We start from the raw sequence: 18,556 nt of genomic DNA on the forward strand, positions 1-18,556 counted from the left end.
CCTTCGGTTGTTTTAAACCACAGAAGTATTTTTCCCAATTCCATCATGCTATCTTCTAATAGTTAGACAACATTTGATTGCCAAAATATTGCCTGTAGCAAATTTACTATTAAAAAAGACCCTGAGAGACAGAGAAGAGCACATTTCACAGCAATATGCCCACCATTTAAAATGTACATCACAACTGACTATCTTTTTTTAAAACAGATGCACTGAGATATAACACACACCCACAGCCAATATGCCATTGTACAATTGAACTTCAGAAACAAACATTTACCTAATAAATACAAGCCACCTTTCTCTCATTTCAAGAGAAACTAGGAATGTGTTTTACATAAAAAATAATTGTAACAGCTTTTGTATTTAATGTCATATTTACAACTCGGACAAGCTGAAATATGATACGAATTTTACTTCATAAGATGTTCTATCTCCTTTATATGAATTAACTAGTATTTCACTTTCAGCTAACAGCTCATGCTCACCTTCCATTCCTAAAGGGAGGGAGGGACAGATGCACCATGGAAGCTACACATAACAGAATATCCCAGAGGGACTTTAACAGAATAAACCTCTTGAAATGCTCCTGAATTATTTAGACATTTGTAATACAGAAAAAAATTCTCTCTGATTCCGGGCCCAATTGTAACTTTCTCCTATCACTGCCATGATTTTACCATCTGACCCAGCAGTACTACTTAGGAAGAAAGAGCTCAACGGTTTTTCCAATGAAGCGGAGGGACAGACAACAGATCACGAGGATGTTCAAACCTACAGAGCTAATTGGTCCATTGATTTATTCAAAATATTAGTATCTCTCCAATGTTACATAAACAGTGAGCCAAATGGATTAATCAGGAGACAGAATCCTGGTATGCATGGAAGTAATGGAAATCCTGAGAAAATTACAGCATGAAGAAAAATGTTGTAAAAGCCTTAAAGCTTGAAGACTAAAAGCATCCCTTGCACAAGTTTTTTGCTACCTTCTGTAAGACAAAATCATGAGTCACAGTTGGCCCAAATCTTCTTAAATTGCTGCTAATAAAGACACAACCATGGTAATTCAGGGAAAAAGCTCACCTCTAACTGTTTCTAAGCACCACTTTTTATTACCTGCTATTTACAGAATGGCAGGCAGCCAGAAAAATTCTCAGTAGAAATCTACATCCTCACAAAGCTTGCAAGTCATCTTATTTTCTATCTCTGAATAGCACAATACATTGTCAAATTAGTTCCTCCCTTGCTTCAACTGGCAATTTATTATATCAATCTTCTTAAGTGTTTAAAAATAAACATAAAAGTCCCTATTCAGATTCCTTTAAATAAAAGGTAAGCACACACAGCATCGTCTCACAACAATGGAGTTGTTCACGTATCTATTTTCAACAGCTACATTTGGAGCAAAGGCAGCTTGGATGCAGAATATATTCAGAAGTTATACACAGCCAGGTGGAACATCAGAGATGTATCATCCCTCTTTCAGCACTACACACACGAAAACAGGACAAAATGTCTTTAACACATTAAACATAGCAGAGTTGTGCTCAATAAAGAAGGCTGATTTATTAAATGTAAGTGACATCATTGCCACATGATAGCCTTTCATTTACGTTGCTTTTAATTCACAGCTAGTAATGAATTTTATCAGTTCCCTTTTGGCCCAGGTCATAAACGCTACAGATTTTAGATGGAATGGAAAACACCACTGAACTGCTGTCTAACCTCCCATCAGAAGACAAAAGAAAACAATGGGTACTGCAACTGAGAAAATGTCCCAATGATAAAAAGAGATTCTGAAGAGCACATTGCCAAAGTCGAAAAAAAAAAATTTATCAAAGTAAGGAGCTCATGAGATTGAGGGGCTTTCTGACCTATGACAGGTCTCAAAAAGGACTCAAAGGTAAAGATTCTACAGAAAGACTAAACAATTTCTTAAGCTTCAGGGAAGCTGAAGAATTATTTACCTAAGACATATACTTCTGAGGTGAAGAAGAAATACTGTCAGGTTGTGGTGTCAATAGAGGACCTGCTGGAGCAAACTGATCAATAGAGCAGCAAGTCAGCAACACCAGACAGTTATGTTTTGACAGGATTTTAATACAGGTAAATTTTAATGACTGCATCTTAGCAGTTTGGACACCTGATTCTTGACAGCCAGAAGACAGAAAACATTGCCACAAGCACTAGAGGTGATTTGGGGAGGAACAGGCCCAACACCTTTATTTCAGGTTTAGCATTTCATACCAATTATGCCAGAACTAAATATACACAGGAATGTAGCTTCCCTACAGCTAAACAACAACAGTACCCGGTTGATTAAAGCACCAGAATGTTCTGTAATCTCTGAGATTGACTCATTGTATTAACAAGTAATACTTGTGACTGAGCTGCAAGACAAACACATTGTTACTGCAAATATAAACTGCAGTTCCTATTGTAACAACACCCAAACTATATAATGCTGTAAAAGAAAAATTGTTTTCATTTAATTTAATCCCAATATAGATATATATATACACACTTGTACACATGTACATACACATATACATATTACTTTTTATGGTCTGTATGAAGGAAAAAAGGATATTACCTGAAAAGATTGTGTATCTTTTCAGCAAAATGGTAACTAAGGATTCCGACCTTTAAATTACATTCTGCAAGAAGAAAACCACTACCTGATAATATTTTATGCAAATAGGAATTCTACTGAAAGTTATTTGATGAACTTCTGAACTGAAAAGAAATTCAGTGAATGAAATCTGCCTACAATTCAGAGCCTCTTTCCATCACATGATTCCTATCCTAAAGGAAAACACAAACATGAGACCAGCAAAGATTTCTGCACTCTGCATGTAACCCTATGTATAAGCCATACTAATAATCAGTTTAAGTGCATGCTACATTTACATCAAACAACTTGAGAATATAGTTTGTCACTGAAGCTTATAATTCTCCAGCTCTCTTACTAGAGATGAACAGATTACAATGAATATGCTTCAACAAGAGAGTGTGCACCTCACAATGTGCCAAGGAGCACTGGCATGTTGGAGACTTGTACTAAATTTCAGATGCAATAACCTGAAGAAAAACCTACAACAAAAAAGTTGATACCCACCATCCTGCACTTAATTGAATAGATTTGGAGTTAATTTTAATACCAGTACTTTAGCTTAACATCACTATCACCACAATATCCGGAGGGTGCCTTAAAGGATCTGTGACTCAATCCTTCAACACTTTTTAGAGGGCATGACTAACACTGGATTAGAGTCACCGAGAAACTGGAAGCTCAAACTCACTAAGGAGTCAAGGTGAGAAAAATAAATAACCAAGCCATCCACTTCTACCCTGGACACAGATTCTGAGCAGCCTTTTTATGTAGTATGAAGCAGATACAAAACTGAGAAGGAACAGGATCAGACTCAGTCATGTGTCATCTTAGAGAACAAAAAATCCTGATGTAGTCAGAGTATTAATAATAGAGTAAGAGGGAAGCTTTTTTGGAGGGAGGAAGGAAGAGCATATCTGAACAAGCTGTGCCCATTCTGGGATTCAACTGGATAGTGATAGTTCTCAAAGACTAACAGATGCTAGGCACAAGGATTTCCTTACAAACCACCTGTTACTGATTAAGTGTTAGAAAGCTTATTTTACACTAATAACCTTTTTTCTGTTTTCTTTATGTCAGAAGCTTGGCCTATTTTGAAGCTTGTTCACCTTGAACCTATTTCACCATTACATTACTACACATGACATATACAGCAAAGACTAATACATAACTGTGCATGCCTAAAAATATATTTCCAGAAAAATAAACATAACCACTGAACAACATTTAATAGGTAAGGCAGCGAAGTGAAAATGAATGTTTTATGTGTAAACTCAAAGTCTGTTAAAGACTTTGTCCAGAATCTTGCCTCTGGTAGATATCTGAAAAAATTACAATATCATGGTCTGTTAATGAAGAATATGTGAACAGGACTATTCTCTGTTTCAAACATATTGTCCCATACTGTGCACCAGTGCCCTACATACAGGTAAACATAGCCTCTTTTGGTAAAAGTTAGATTAATCATACATGACTTAGCTAGGATATTTTTGACATTAATGAAAAAGCATCACGAATTAATACTACAATACCGTCCAGAAAAATCTATGAAAAGTAAAGGTAGATGCCATCCTACTGCACAGTATGTTTTCAAGTGGAAACTTCATTCCAAAAGTTGCAGTTCAGAAAAAAACAAGACCCTTTTACTCTGCTAGATAGTGCTATACTCCTGCCTGCAAAAGGAACTGTAAATATTACAGTGAAGCTACAGTAATTGTGCTGAGCTTGTATAATATGGCTTGTAAATCAACAATGCTTTTATTATTACGCATTTTTCCTGCCTAACCACTACAACTAATTTTCCAGAAGCTGTTCTGGTATACTCACTCTATAACTTTCACTGTAGACAATGGCTTTATTTACCCCAACCTGTAGTCATTTTCTGTTATTCATCCAGATTCAGATACAATTCAGCACCGGGAGAAAAATGTCTATGGTATTATACCCCTGCAAACAGCCAAGTAACTGAAGGCATGGGCATAAAAAATGCAGGCGCTTACTTTACAATCCACCTCAGATAGTATTTCAATGCCTAACAAGCAATTTGTTACTATTTTGATACATCCTGGTGTAATGAATTTAGTAATCTGTGAAAGTGATAACAGTCACCTCTTGTGCTTTAGGTTTTTTTATACTTGGCTTGGTTTTGTTTTATAAATTAATGACAAACTTCAGAACAAATCTGATTTTCCTGCCAAATTCACACTGTTTTTCTTACTTTTTCTTCTGGTTTGACATACTATATCCTGACTGTATTTCTACAAAGCTCACTGTTATTATAGGTGGTTATTACCCAAAACTAAAACAACCGTTTTCCTCTGGGAATCAATAGAAAATTTCAAGCTGGCTTTGGAATACTTCCCTTTATCTTGTTATAGATTTTTGTCTCCAGGTGATTTTACTGTAGCTTTTTCTACTCAAAAGAACCTTGGTGGCATATTGCTGTTTGAAACCAATATCAAATTTCAAATTAACAGGTAACAACTTCAGGAGTTGAGAGAAACAATATTTAGGTCAACTGCATGAACCTCCAAAATGATACAGAGCATAGGAGAATACTGCAGAACATTTTAACACAAAGATGGCAAGCTGCATGTACAAACATGGATAGGGGAAAGAGGGAAAAGTACACAAATCATTTTTTCATAGGAATTCTAACAGGATAACTGTGCCATCTATCTGCACTTCTGTACAGGGAAGAGAACTTACAGGTCTTACTCTGACTTGTGAGCTACTATTTCATGTGCAGATTTATCATCATTTCTATGTTACTAACACATCCATATTTCTAAACAAGAATACTTGTGAATTTCTGAGTTTTGTGAGAATATATCATACGTAAGTACTTACTATCCAGAGAAGTCTTACCTGCTACCAAGGATTGGCTCCCCAGAGGCTCCCAAAGCAGAATAGTCCATGCCATAGAAATTCAGCCCTAAAAGTATTTTATTCCTCCATTTTGAATCCGGATCCAATACTTGAACACAGGCTCGTACCCAGGGAAGAGGGGAATTCGGACCAGGTCTGTCAAGTTAGCAAAAATCAAACAGGCTGTCAGAAAAAGCACACATTCATTCTCAGCCTTCTCTTTTTGACTAGTGTAATTGTACAGAGCAAACTATGGCACACAAAAAGGAGTGAAGGTTAACCTACACACTCCTTAGGGGCTTGAAGTACTGATGCACAAAAGATACTTGCCCCACTCTTTACTTTGCGATTCATTTCTAAGGTGAAGGGACACAAAACTTCTTACAGTGGGTAAGAAAAGGTTTCCACCTAGCACGTTTTGTCTGTCACTGGGCCTGGCACAATGCCCTCACGATAATTCAAAACTCTGTATGGCTTCAGTTGTTTTCTAACACCATCCTCAATGTTTTTACTGTAAACTGGCACAACATACTGGAACAAAATCCACCATTTACTTACAGAGAGAACTATAAAAATCAGTGACTGGTAAGCAAGACAGGTTTCAATGATTGTTTAACAGTTATTTATTGATAAAACGCTAGGTAGGCAATTACCTAACAAAGAGCTACATTAAGAAAAAGAGTAGAGCCTTAATACACAGAGTGATTGAATTGTTATACATATAGTATCAGGATATCATCCTCATTCCATTCTTATCTCATCAGAGAGGAGAGCAGGCTTTATCACAAGCACTCACTTAACATGAGAAAAGGAAAAGCATATTCTAGTCCTACAAATATCAACATCTTCTACTCCCTACTAATTATCTGTCTCAAATCCTTCAAGATATCTCTGCCATTAAAACTCAATGTGCTAATACAGTACAGGAATGTTACTGGAAATTGTGTTTATATTTAAAAGGAAAAAAAATGTGAGAAAAGATATGTATTATCCCATATTTCATACATTCAGACCCATCAAAGTAAACTCAAGTGAAAAAGATTTGAATTCTTTTTATCAAATCCTTTCTCAGACTAAAAACATTTACATCTCAAACTACATTTATTTCAATTACAACGGGTGTGAACTGAAGAAAACTTCACTCCTCCTTCCAAATAAAAAAGATTAGAGCCCCAAGTCAGGTCTAAGTAATTTAAAGCACCAGTGAAAGCATAAAGATGTGACTGTGTTCTGTAACAGAACCTGTGATTTTAACATGGCATAAAGCATGGTGCAGCTTCGCCACACAGGAATGGTGCAGCCTACAGCACAGTATTTTAAAATCCATTCAGGGTTCCAGATGGGTTTGTGTAGCCTGTACAAGAGCCCTTAGCACCTCATCTTCCTAGTGCCAGATTTACCTAGAGGAAAGCTAAACTGCATATGCCTATGCTGCATAAGCCACCCGGAGAGTAACAAAATACTGTTCTAACTTCAGTACACATTACTGCCTATGTTTGTTTTCCCCCAGGTCACTAGGCTTGGAGATGTAGAGGCAGGCCCAGAGGAAGATAGGAAGGAGGTATTTATAAATTATTTTCAAAAGATACAAAAGTTACTTTCTGTTAAGCCTGTCTACACATTATCAAAATGCTAATATACTACAGGTGACAAAGATTTCAGTGCTGTAGTAAACACAAAAATGATGGCATTTCTAAATCTGCCAGTTTACCACAAATATTAACTCTGCACAGCCACCTTGAAGCCAGATGCACAGAATCTCCCAGGAGCTCCAAAAGCATATCCTTGCCTACAATTTGGAGGTGAATTTGGAGAACAGTAACATAAAGAGTCTCTGTAGAGTTTAAGGACCTCTCAATTACAAGTGCTGTTCCACTTTCACACAGTTAAAAAGACTAAGTTCCTGAAAATGAATATTCATGTACAAGAGTGGGGGTTTGTGTTATATTTCGTCTGATCTGGTTTGATGAACTGCTGCATGAGCAGCTGTATCAGTACAAGGGAGGAACTAGTGGAAAAATAGAAAAAACATATTCAAGCATGTGTGCATTAGTAGTGCTGACTAACGGCAGTCTGCTGCCTCAGGATGCCACAAGGGGGTTGTCAATTGTGCTTTTAAGTTATTTTATTCGACAATGACACGTACCAGATTATTCATGTACCTATCCTGCAGCATTGTGCTAAATAACTGTCCTGGCTTCAGCTGGGATAGAGTTAATTTTCTTCCTAGTAGCTGGTACAGTGCTGTGTTTTGGATTTAGTAGGAGAATAACGTTGATAACTCACCGATGGTTTAGTTGTTGCTAAGCAGTGCTTATCCGAAGTCAAGAGCTTTTCAGTTTCTCGTGCTCTGCCAGCGAGGGGGTGCCCAAGAAGCTGGGAGGGAGCGTGGCCAGGAGAGCTGACCCCAACTAGCCAAAGGGCTATTCCATACCATACAATGTCATGTTCAGTATAGAAACTGGGAGCAGTTGGCCGGGGTGGGGTCAATCGCTGCTCGGGGACTATCTGGGCATTGCTCTGTGGGTGGTGAGCAACTGCATTGTGCATCACTTGTCTTTCTTGAGTACAAAGCCTTTCACAATATCTTGGGTGCCAAATACACACACTGTTAAACAATGTCCTGAATTATTGGCTTGTGCAAAAGTCACCTATCCTAATCACTAATTCAAAACTTTAGTATCTGATACAGTTAAGACACACTATCCATTTTACTAAAAAAAATGAACTTATACTGTAGATTTAATAGTGGCTTAACTGAGAATCAGTTCCTTCTGGAAATTTTTTCTAATGTTAGATGGAGTCTTACCGTTGTGGTGTTGAGTAGTCATATGTCATGAGACTGAAGCCATCTATTGATGAGGCCAGCTGATCAAATTCTTTCTTTGTGAACATTCCTGGCTGGTTAGTCCTTTAAAAACAAAGCAAAACAAAAACAACAGGGAGAGATCAATTACTACAACAACCTGGCTTATTCTCTCCTTCCAGTTTCATGCCATTTGATAAGGTAAGAAAACAACTTTCATTCTGAGGTGGCCAAAAAAAGACACTTCAGTGCCATTCTTATAATAAATGCCTAAGGAAAAAAAAAATAAAAAATCAATGCTACTTATGTTGCCAGTGGGAAGAATCAGACTTCCACAGCATACTTACCTGATAAACATTTCCAACAGGGCTGCAATAGTGATTAAAAGGGCTATGGACTAATCAAATTGCCTTAGGTAGCAAACAGCTGAACTTAAAAGGCTTTTACAAAACATTTAATTGCTTGGCCTGTCAAACTGTTTTTGATAATTATAAAACTAAGGTATCTGAGCCATACTTAAACAAATGAATGGGTGCAGCTGTTGATACAAAAACATAAACCAAGGATAATTTATTAATCTCAAAAAGAATTATAATTTCCGCTTGCACTGTACTTAAGAAATTTTGTCTCACCAGTGAAAAACACTTTAGTTTCTTCTCATTCCCTTCCAAAAAAAGTCCTAAAAAGCAGAAAGATGATATAATTGCCTGCTTTTAGAAAAAAACTATATAAATCTATTTTATTTAGACAAAACCACATTAATTTCTTCCTTCTTTTGGGGGTGGAAAGAAATCCATTCTATGACCTTCTCTAGACAAAAGTCTACTTATGCTTTCTGCATATCCCTGTACAAAACATCTAACACAATTCTTCCCCCTTTTTTTTGCTTTTTCTTGATTTACAAAATCGAGCCCAGGGTTAATATCTCCCTTAGCTTCATGGGTGAGGGAGTGTGGTTTTGACAGTTTGGGACTCAGAGAGACTACTGACTTCCTTCAACCAGTCAACTCAAAAACAATTAATGCACACAAGTTGCCTGAAAACATTGAATCCGTTTGAAAGAGAATTCATAACTTCAAACTAGCAGCACACATAGCACAGCAGGAAACATAAGGCAGCCTCAATCACATTGCAAAGGGGCTGAACTAAAAAGGAGAAGCTGCTGCCAGGCCATGTCCTCAGCCAGAGGGCTCTGAAGCACGTTAGATGAGGCAGACAGGTAGAGAAGTAGCATATTGTCCTAAATAGCCTGGGAAAGCATGGTTCATAGGGGAACATTATAAAAGAAAAGATGAAGGAAAAAAAGGTGGTTTAACAGCTACAAAATCTGTGGTGCAGCCCTGCCATTCAAGAGGCAGACTTATGAGGCTTGTACAAGATTCGTCTAGAGAGTAGAGGAGAGAGACTGAAGAATCCAGCACCTTCCCAGTAATATCAGAAACCACCCCTTGATCTAAAAATTAGTAGGCAACCCTTGTCTAGACAAGGTATGCGTTAAAACTACTCGCTTTCTGTTATAAATGTGAAAACCAGTGAGACACTCAGTGACAGATGCAAGTAATAAACTGAAAAATCACTTATTTTGACCCTTACTGCTTTTGGAACAGTGTGCCTATTCTCCATCCAACAATATTTGCTGAGTGGATCACCAGAGCATAACAGCATTCATTTATCAGTTTACAAGGACATTTTCTGTTCCATCACATTAGGAAAGAGTTTAACAGAGTACAAGTTATGAAGTTGGGCAGATTAAATCATTTCACATACCTGTCATGTTATAAGGGAGCAAAGCACAAATGACATTTGCAAGTCAGATCAATGAACCTGACCAAACATACACTGGATTATGTAGCTGTAATTTGCATGAAGTATAGTGGTGTTCTGGAAGTCTTAAGTTTTCAGAACCAATGATATATTTGTCATATTAAAGAGAAATCCCATTCCTTTACTTCTGGGGTTTTAACAAATTAAAACAAATCTTCACTTCTGGAACCTATCGGTGGACCTCAGTTTTTTTGATAGTTACCTGCTTGTCATTTACTGCAATTGCAAACTGCAGTTGTTCTACAAGAATAAAGAAAATGAAAGACATATTTGAAATAATGTCATGGCAACTTGGATGTCTGTAGGCAAAGCAATTTCCCAATGCAGATTCCAGCAAAACACATTTTCAGTAAACTGATTGCGATTGCTCATGAAGGGAAAAGCATAAAAAGTAATTATTGTGTGCATTAGATATTAGGGCAAGTTGGATTGCTGGGTAATACTTTAATGAAATTTGTATATGTGACTTGCCCTCTACATCAATTTTTTGTATATACTGTCAAGGAATATGAAAACAAACCAACCAACCAACCAAACCAAACGAGGTTAAAATGGATATTGTCACAATTTTCTGAAAAGCAAGCTTGTAACTGAACTACTTGCACTACAAAGGAGTGCCATCTGAAGAGCAAGGTCATAAGTTTCCAACTTGGAACAAAACCAGCAGCAATGAATACGCTTCGTCCATTTATGGATAGTGTTAAAACACCACCACTCTTCACAGAAAGCAAGCACCACTCCCCAGCTCAATCAGCACCACCACTCAATTCTGCTCCAGCCAAGCCCTTTGGGAAACTGTCCACTGGAGCAAAAACAAGACTATTTGATTCATGCCATGAGAATTGTTCTGACTAAAGAATACTGGCACTCAAGGATAAAAACTAGTATTTTTCAACAACTACTTTGCTTCTCAGTTTAGGTTTTTCAATCATTCTGATGTTTAACTGCAAGCTTAACTCAAGAGCAGGTCTGTTCTACTGACTACACTGTTGAGAAAACCAGCACAGAAAAAGTCAAGAGACTTGGCACAGAATACGCAAAGTCCATGAGAATCAAAGTTTCCAAGACTAAGCCAAAAGCCTGTCATTCTTCTAAGCGTCAAATACCATTTCCAAAATATGCAGTGAATTGACAGAAACATCATCATCATCTATCAGCTGTACAATATACATACTAAAGACAGCTTGTTATTAAGTTGTCAGATGACTAAAACCTTGGTCATTTTATCTGCTCACTATCAAGACCACAACATGAAGGGGCACTCAGGTGTATGAACATGAATATTAGCAAAATCAAATTACTTAATATATCTGAAAAGTCTCTTTGCATGGAATTAACCCTGACCTCTGAACTGCTTCATTTGCTTATCTTTGAGTTCACCGTAAGACACAGTTCAAAAATTACATCTCATTTGGAGTCTAACAAATGTACTCATTAAAAGGGTGATGTTGAAACCTGAATAAGAGAGAAATCTGCTGTTTAAAGAAACCTGCTCCTACTGGCCTAAAAATAGACTGAAATTACGCAACATGTGCTATAAATATGAAACAATTTGGATTCAAGAAGTAAATTTAAGCAGAAAAGGGTGTTATTTTTATGTTAGCTTATACTAAATCCTTTTTATTGCTGTTCTAAGAACCAGACGCTTCATATGATATTTGCATTTGTATTTTTCTAACTCAATACCTTAAGCAAATGTCATTCAGTTTCCTTAACATTCTGCTTAAATGTACTAGTGTTCTTACGTGATTCTTATATCATTGTTCAACATCGTTAACTCTGAAACTTATTAAATACTAGCAAAAACTCCAACTATTCAGGTTTGGAAACAGCCATCTAATATCAGCAAAATTTGCATCTATATGGACTGTAAAAGTTGCTCCGTGAGGAGAACTTCACCATAGAGATGAAATTTATGGCACTTTAACGGAAGTAAAAACCACCTCAATACTATACATATGACAGATCATTCATTTCAGCTGTGTCTGGATGTAATATCCATCATGACGCGTATTAGGACATTATCCCAGGTACTTGTGCTGGTGGGCAGCAGCTCAACGGGAGCCAGCCGTGCGCCCCGGGCACCGAGAGGGCAAACCGCATCCCGGGGTGCATCCAACGCAGCCCGGCCAGCCGGGCCAGAGCGGGAATTCTCCCGCTGTGTGCAGCGCTGGTGCGGCCTCACCCGGAGCCCTGCGCCCAGTTCGAGCCCCCACCATTTAAGAAGGGTGTGAAGGTCCTCGAGTGCGCCCAGAGGAGGGCAACCAAGCTGGTGAGGGGGCTGGAGGGCACAGCCGGTGAGGAGGGGCCGAGGGCTTTGGGCTTGTCTAGTTTGGGGAAAAGGAGCCTGAGGGGCGACCTCATTGCTCTCTGCAGCTCCATGAGGAGGCAAAGTGGAGAGGGAGGTGCTGAGCTCTTCTCCCTGAGATCCAGGGATGGGAACGGCTCAGAGCTGCACCAGGGGAGGTTTAGACTGGACATGAGGAAGCATTTTTTTACTGAGAGGGTGGTCAAACCCCAGAACAGGCTCCCTAGAGAGGTGGTGGTTGCCCCAAGCTTGTCAGTGTTCAAGAGGCATTTGGACAATGCCCTTAATAATACACTTTAACTTTTGGTCATCTCTGAAGTGATCAAGCAACTTTAGTTTAAAGCCCTCTTCACTAGCTTGGCAAGCCTATGACCAAAGATGCTCTTCCCATTCTCTGATAGACGGACCCCATCAGCCCCCCGTAGACCAGGTTTCTCAAAGCGAGTCCAAAGGTCTAAGCAGCTGATCTCCTGGCTGTGGCATCAGTCCTGTAACCATTTGTTGATCCACCATATTCAACTGGCCCTTTCAAACCCTTTGACTGTGAGGATTAATGAAAAAACCACCTGCACTCCAGAGTCCCTTATCACTACTCCCAGGGCTCTCTAGTCTTTCTGGAGACCCCCCCGACTGCTCCTGGCTGCACCACTTGTGCCCACGTGAAACAGCAGCAGATAATAGCCAGTGGACTGTACAAGGCTTGGTAGTCTCTCGGTGACATCCCTGATTCAAGCCCCTGGTAAGCAGCACACCTCTCCAGAGTACATCAGGTTGGTAGATGGTGCCTCCATACCTCTCAGAAGAATCAGCTACTGCGATGACCCGTCACCTTCCCTTAGTTGTGTCGGTTGTTGTACAGGGAGCAGACCGAGCTGCCTTACTCATTTCCAGCATCTCTTCTGATGTGATGGGTCTTTCCCCTTCAGACTGCAGAGCAGTGAAGTGGTTCTGCAAGAGCACCTCAGGCTTTGGGGGAGGCATCTTCCTCCTGCAGGTCCATGTCGTTGCAAGCTCCCATTCTTGTGCATTATTGCCCCTCTCCCTTCTGTGGGTACCAGTGGGGGAGTTTTGACTGTGTGGCTGTGGGTCCACTGCAGACTGCGCTTGGAAGCAGCTATCTAACTCCTTCGCAGCACTGCTGGTGCTACACAGCCTTCTCACCACCTGCAGCAGGAGGTCCTCCCCCCGGGCACAGCTTTTGCAGGCAGGTCTGCTGCCTGTCCCTGTCCCAGGAGAAAGGTCTGGGCACTCCCTGCAGCCCGAGGCTTGCACCGCAGCCTCTCCCCTCAGCAGCTCCGGCTGGGTGGAGGCATCGGCCAGCGCTGGGGTGGATGGTGCAGAGCCCCCAGCCGGAGCTGCGGGCTTTGCTCTCAGACGAGTGCCTGCCATCCTGCCTTGAGGGTCAGGCAGGATGAGTGCTCTTGTCCTGTGCAGATGGTCACAGAAGGGTGCCCGGTTCCTGGGTTATGTGCACTTCAAGCCTCTCCGCTGGGCTGGTGGCATGTCCTTCCTTTGAAGAGGTGCCCACCCTGTGCACCCTCCCACACAACCTGCCACACCACAGCCTCTCTGTCCGTCCTGGTGGCTGGCGCTCCCTGGGGCTGCCTTTTGTGGGAGTTGGGGGGTGGCCATCGCTACTCCTGGCAGTGCCCACACCTTGTCAGCTCCTGCTGGGTCTCCACACTCTCCTGGGGTTTCCCTGGCTCAAGAAACCTCCCCCATGCACGCCGTGATCTCCAGCTCTGCTGCAGAACACATGTGCACCGGAGCCAATTGCCTCGGCAAGCCCTTTCATGTCTAAAGTGTGTGCAGGGGAGTTTGTTTCACACCCTAGAATATCTATTACCTGAATCTTTCAAATACCATACGGTCATATGTATCAAAATTCCCATTAGTGCTTTACTGATAAGTATTTCTATAAGGTTTTGACTTTGTAGTCTTTGATATTGAAAGACTTGAAAAAATACTTCAACCATGCAAGCCACGTTCATTTACTTTCTAATGAATCCATTCTCAATTACTTCTTGTCTCACTACAATTACTCTTAAAATTAAATAAGAAAAAAAAAAAAAAAAAAAAAAGTCTTATAACTGACTGCTATTCCCTGCAAGTTTGAACTGCATTCTTGTTTGGCTACCTCACCTTCTCCCTCTTACAGAAGAGAAGTGTTCTGTATCCTCATGTATTTGAGCAGTCCTACATAATGGAAAACTGAGTGATTTTCTATTTCCTGTATATATTTATCTATTTCAGAAGTCATCTTCTCAGTAATGACTTAATTTTCTTGTGTATAATTCTGTTTTCTCTGTAAAGCAACTGTTTGCAAATCTTCCCTTCTCTCACCTTTCTTCAGCATCAGACATTATTGGTTTTCATAGCTCCTTGCAGTTAGCTGCACTAAAGCATCATGCTATTGCATTTTATGAACACAGACCACCAAATGCAGTTAATGCACAATCACTGAATAAAAAGTCACCATTTCTTCCTGCATCCAGCCTGTTCTACATCAAACAGGAGAAAGCTCATGAGCTCTACCCTGTGCATCACACAATTATAAAATCTGAAAACTAAGTAGTCAAATGCATAAACAAGTTAAATCTGAAACCATTTTCTTTTCAGGAAAAATCCTCTTGGCAGTTTTGTAATTACCGTATCTCATTTTAGGTTCTCTACAACTCTGTGAGGATGGCAGCTTACTGAAGTAATTTTCCACTATCAGTGTTTAGAAAACAGTTTTATGTGGATCCTGGTGTCTGTGGACGTTTTGTGACTAGATTCTCTGGTGTCTTACAGATGTTCCATTTCAAATGCCCTCTCACTGCTGTGTCTTTGGAAAAAAGATGGGTCATTTTCATCTGTCCAGCTGCCTATTTTCATGAAGTGGAAGGGATCTGACTATTAAAAATCTATGTCAATTTTCTTTGAAACTGGTCAAATGCTAAAAAAGCTTCTGCAGAGATATGAAGAATAGAAGAGATAAAGCTTACAGACAGCTTGTTTCCTCAGAAATTGAACTAAAAATAGAATTAAGGTCTGTCCACAATATTACTGGATGAAGCAGGCAAGTCAACAACAGGACCTCGACAAGATACCGCTGTTCAAAGCCATGAATAATAGTTACAGATCTAATCCTTGCTGTCAAAAAAGAATGTGACCATACCAAATGATTAACCAAAAAAGAGAGATTCTCAGACAGATTAAAATAGATTTAATACATAGCAGGGGCTGAATTCCATTAAGTTGACTAGATATCTTGAAAAGCACAGCATGATCTCCATCTCTGATCTGTCTCCCTCAGTGAGCACATCCTTGCAGACAACATATAAAGGCTTTTACAGATATACATGTTACTTGTTATGCATTTCAGAAAACGTGCATGCTTAGTATTCAAATACGCTCACAAGTATTTGTAATAGAGCATTATTCTTCTCTATTTCCTTTCTAAGGACAAAAAAATTCAAGAGCTGAAGAACTGCATGCAATGATATGATCCAAATATCAGTTAAATCAGAGCCTAAACACAGTATCTGATTTTGTCGCCTACAAACCCAGATCAACATGAAAAATCAGGGACTGTACAACTACAAAACCAAAAACGTTAGTCTATTGAACTATAGTGTTGAGGTCAGTCTGTTGGGGAAGAAACAAATAACACAGATTCCAAATTAGTATACATTTTTTCCTTTTCATGATCTGCATGAACGTCTCGTCTTAAAATAGAAATAAAAATCAAACTGAAAGGTGACACCATAAAACCAGTGCAATCACCACTGTTCACATATACTCTTCCAGGCATGGCTTTTCATCCAGTTCTCCTCTTGGAACACTCTTCCTATTCCACACACTAGAAGTATTGGGACAGTTGAATGCAAAGACAAAATTAATAGGTTTCTTCCCCTCCCACCTAACCCCCATCCTAACATCTCCCAATCACGTTTTGATCATGTAATATGAAAGACTACCTTATTGTTAATAAGTCAAAGAAACATCATCCCAAGAGATAAAAATTATGACAGAATGAGCAAATGAAAAAGGGGAATTCTAATGGAAACATGACAATTTCACAGTTAATTTCTAATGAGTTGGAGCAGCCTGAATATCCCAAGATAATTACTTTAGCAACCCTGGGCTAGACATTAGGGAGAACCTTCTCGCAGTAATCTGGGAGCACTGTAATAACATTCATTCATTGCTAAATTTTAAGAGCTTGTTAGATAAACTTCTATCAAAAGTGAAGTAGTTGTAGTTTACTTTGCCTTAGGATAATGCACCTTGCAATGCTATTCTCTGCTACTCAGAAGAGTATATTAAATGCAGAAATAAATGCCTGCAACCCTACTTGTGCACTGTCTTTGTCTGCTGCACTGATTTCATGATAGGAATGGTAAAATTCAGATGCCTTCAAAGAGTGTAAGGGCTATCTGTCAGTTGTTCACAGAAAAGACTACAATTTAAAATAAAAAAATATTGCTACTGAGTACATCCTAAGAACACAAACCTGACTGATTTTATTAGCATTGCTGACGATGTTGAAGTTTTTTTAATGGCAAGAATCTCTTTACCAGATTCTCAGATTAGATTAGGATAGGCATTTAAAAAACAACAAAACCTAGCCAGCTTGACAAACAAGAAAACTGTAACCAAATGCTACAAATTCACAATACAAAAGTGCTGGGAGTGGTTACTTCACACAATATGAGTGCTACACATCACTAGAGGACTGTAAATGATAACAGACCGACAAGTAAAAACTTGCTGTATTCTCATTAGGAAACAAAATGGTATTTATGTACAAAATGAAATTTTTACTGAACATTGAGGGCTGGCACTCTTCCTTAATATACACATCCCACCCCAGCTGTTGCCTTTGCAGTACTTGCTCTCCAAATAGGGAGAAACAGGGGATCTGCTCTTGTCATGGAGGAGCCTACACAGTTTTCATGAAGCCAAACTAATTACCTGTGGCCCATCTGGTTTAAACCAGTAACAGAAGTCAAGAAGGAGAAACATGCCAACAATTATGTATCTTGAAAAGAAAGCATGAAATCCCAGCAGATACCTTGGGACAAATGAGCCTGAAAACTGCTGTCCTCAGAGCTGAGGCATGCTGGTAAACCAGTCTGCACCTCTTACACTGTATTTTTCAAGTAATTAAAGAATTTGTATCTGAAACTCTTAACCAATGTAAGAAATGCACCTGTATGACAAAAGCAGACAATCTGAATATCAAAGAAGTAAAAGTTTCCTTTGATACTTGTCATTGTATTTACTGTTTCCATTTTTGGGGAGGTTAACTGTTCTCCTTTAATTCTGTTCCTGTTATGTTGCTTCAGCCTCTTCAGAGGAGTCATTTAAGCAAGAGTATGCATAAATGAACATCCACTGTGTCACCATTTGGTTCTCCTAATTTCCAAACTATTCAAGTGCCTTTCATGCCAGGGCTTAATGCCCAGGCAAGCCATGCTCCAATAGCAGAATATCACGCAAAACAGGCTTGTACCCTGGAGCATATGAACCTAATTTAAAAACTCTAACACACCAAATGTAGGCTTAATTCCTCCTTGCAAAGATTAAAATGCTCATAATCTTTTTTTTTTTTTTTTTGAAAGTTTTCCAACTTCACACTGAAACTTATGCAGTAATTGCGCTACAGCAGCTGGCTCAGAATTGGTAGAGGTACAAATGCCAGACATGGTGAGGAATACATTCCACTCTTTCTGCTCTTTGACTGTCATTAGTTGACCTAGAGACTATTTTAATGATTCTCCCTAGCAGGAATACAAAAACTGATGTGTACACCTGCTTCAGCACGCGTCAATGCAGTCAGACCTTGGCTGCATTAATTTTAGACAGTAAGGTATACTCTTTAACAAGCCACTTCTAAGTGGTTCTTCCTCTTAAGTCCTTTCTGAATCTCTACAAAATGCATCGAACCCCTCATGGCTGCAGTCAGAGCCATGCTGTACTGAGCTGGCAGCCCAACAAACAGCAGCAAAACTGGGAAGTCATCAGCGAGGGAAAGGGATGTAGTTTAGAGCTGTTAACAAGCATTCAGATTTACTGCAGCTAGCAGAATTCAGTTTAAAAAGAGACTGGCAGTCCTATACTTCAAGCCTTTACTTACACGGGGAGGAAACAA

The 18,556-nt window shown here is 39.4% G+C and overlaps 1 protein-coding gene across 1 annotated transcript in view; it reads right to left on the reverse strand.

Annotated features, from left to right (window-relative positions):
• The window catches only part of CHID1 (chitinase domain containing 1), a 122,076-nt gene that overhangs the window by 67,710 nt on the left and 35,810 nt on the right, over window positions 1-18,556 (reverse strand). Inside the window, 2 exon segments of the mRNA XM_042785517.1 lie at window positions 5,480-5,635; window positions 8,289-8,390. Coding sequence (XP_042641451.1) covers window positions 5,480-5,635; window positions 8,289-8,390 — 258 coding nt within the window.

Source organism: Tyto alba, unplaced genomic scaffold (assembly GCF_018691265.1).
Source record: "Tyto alba isolate M040663 unplaced genomic scaffold, T.alba_DEE_v4.0 Super-Scaffold_8, whole genome shotgun sequence".
NCBI lineage: Eukaryota > Metazoa > Chordata > Aves > Strigiformes > Tytonidae > Tyto > Tyto alba.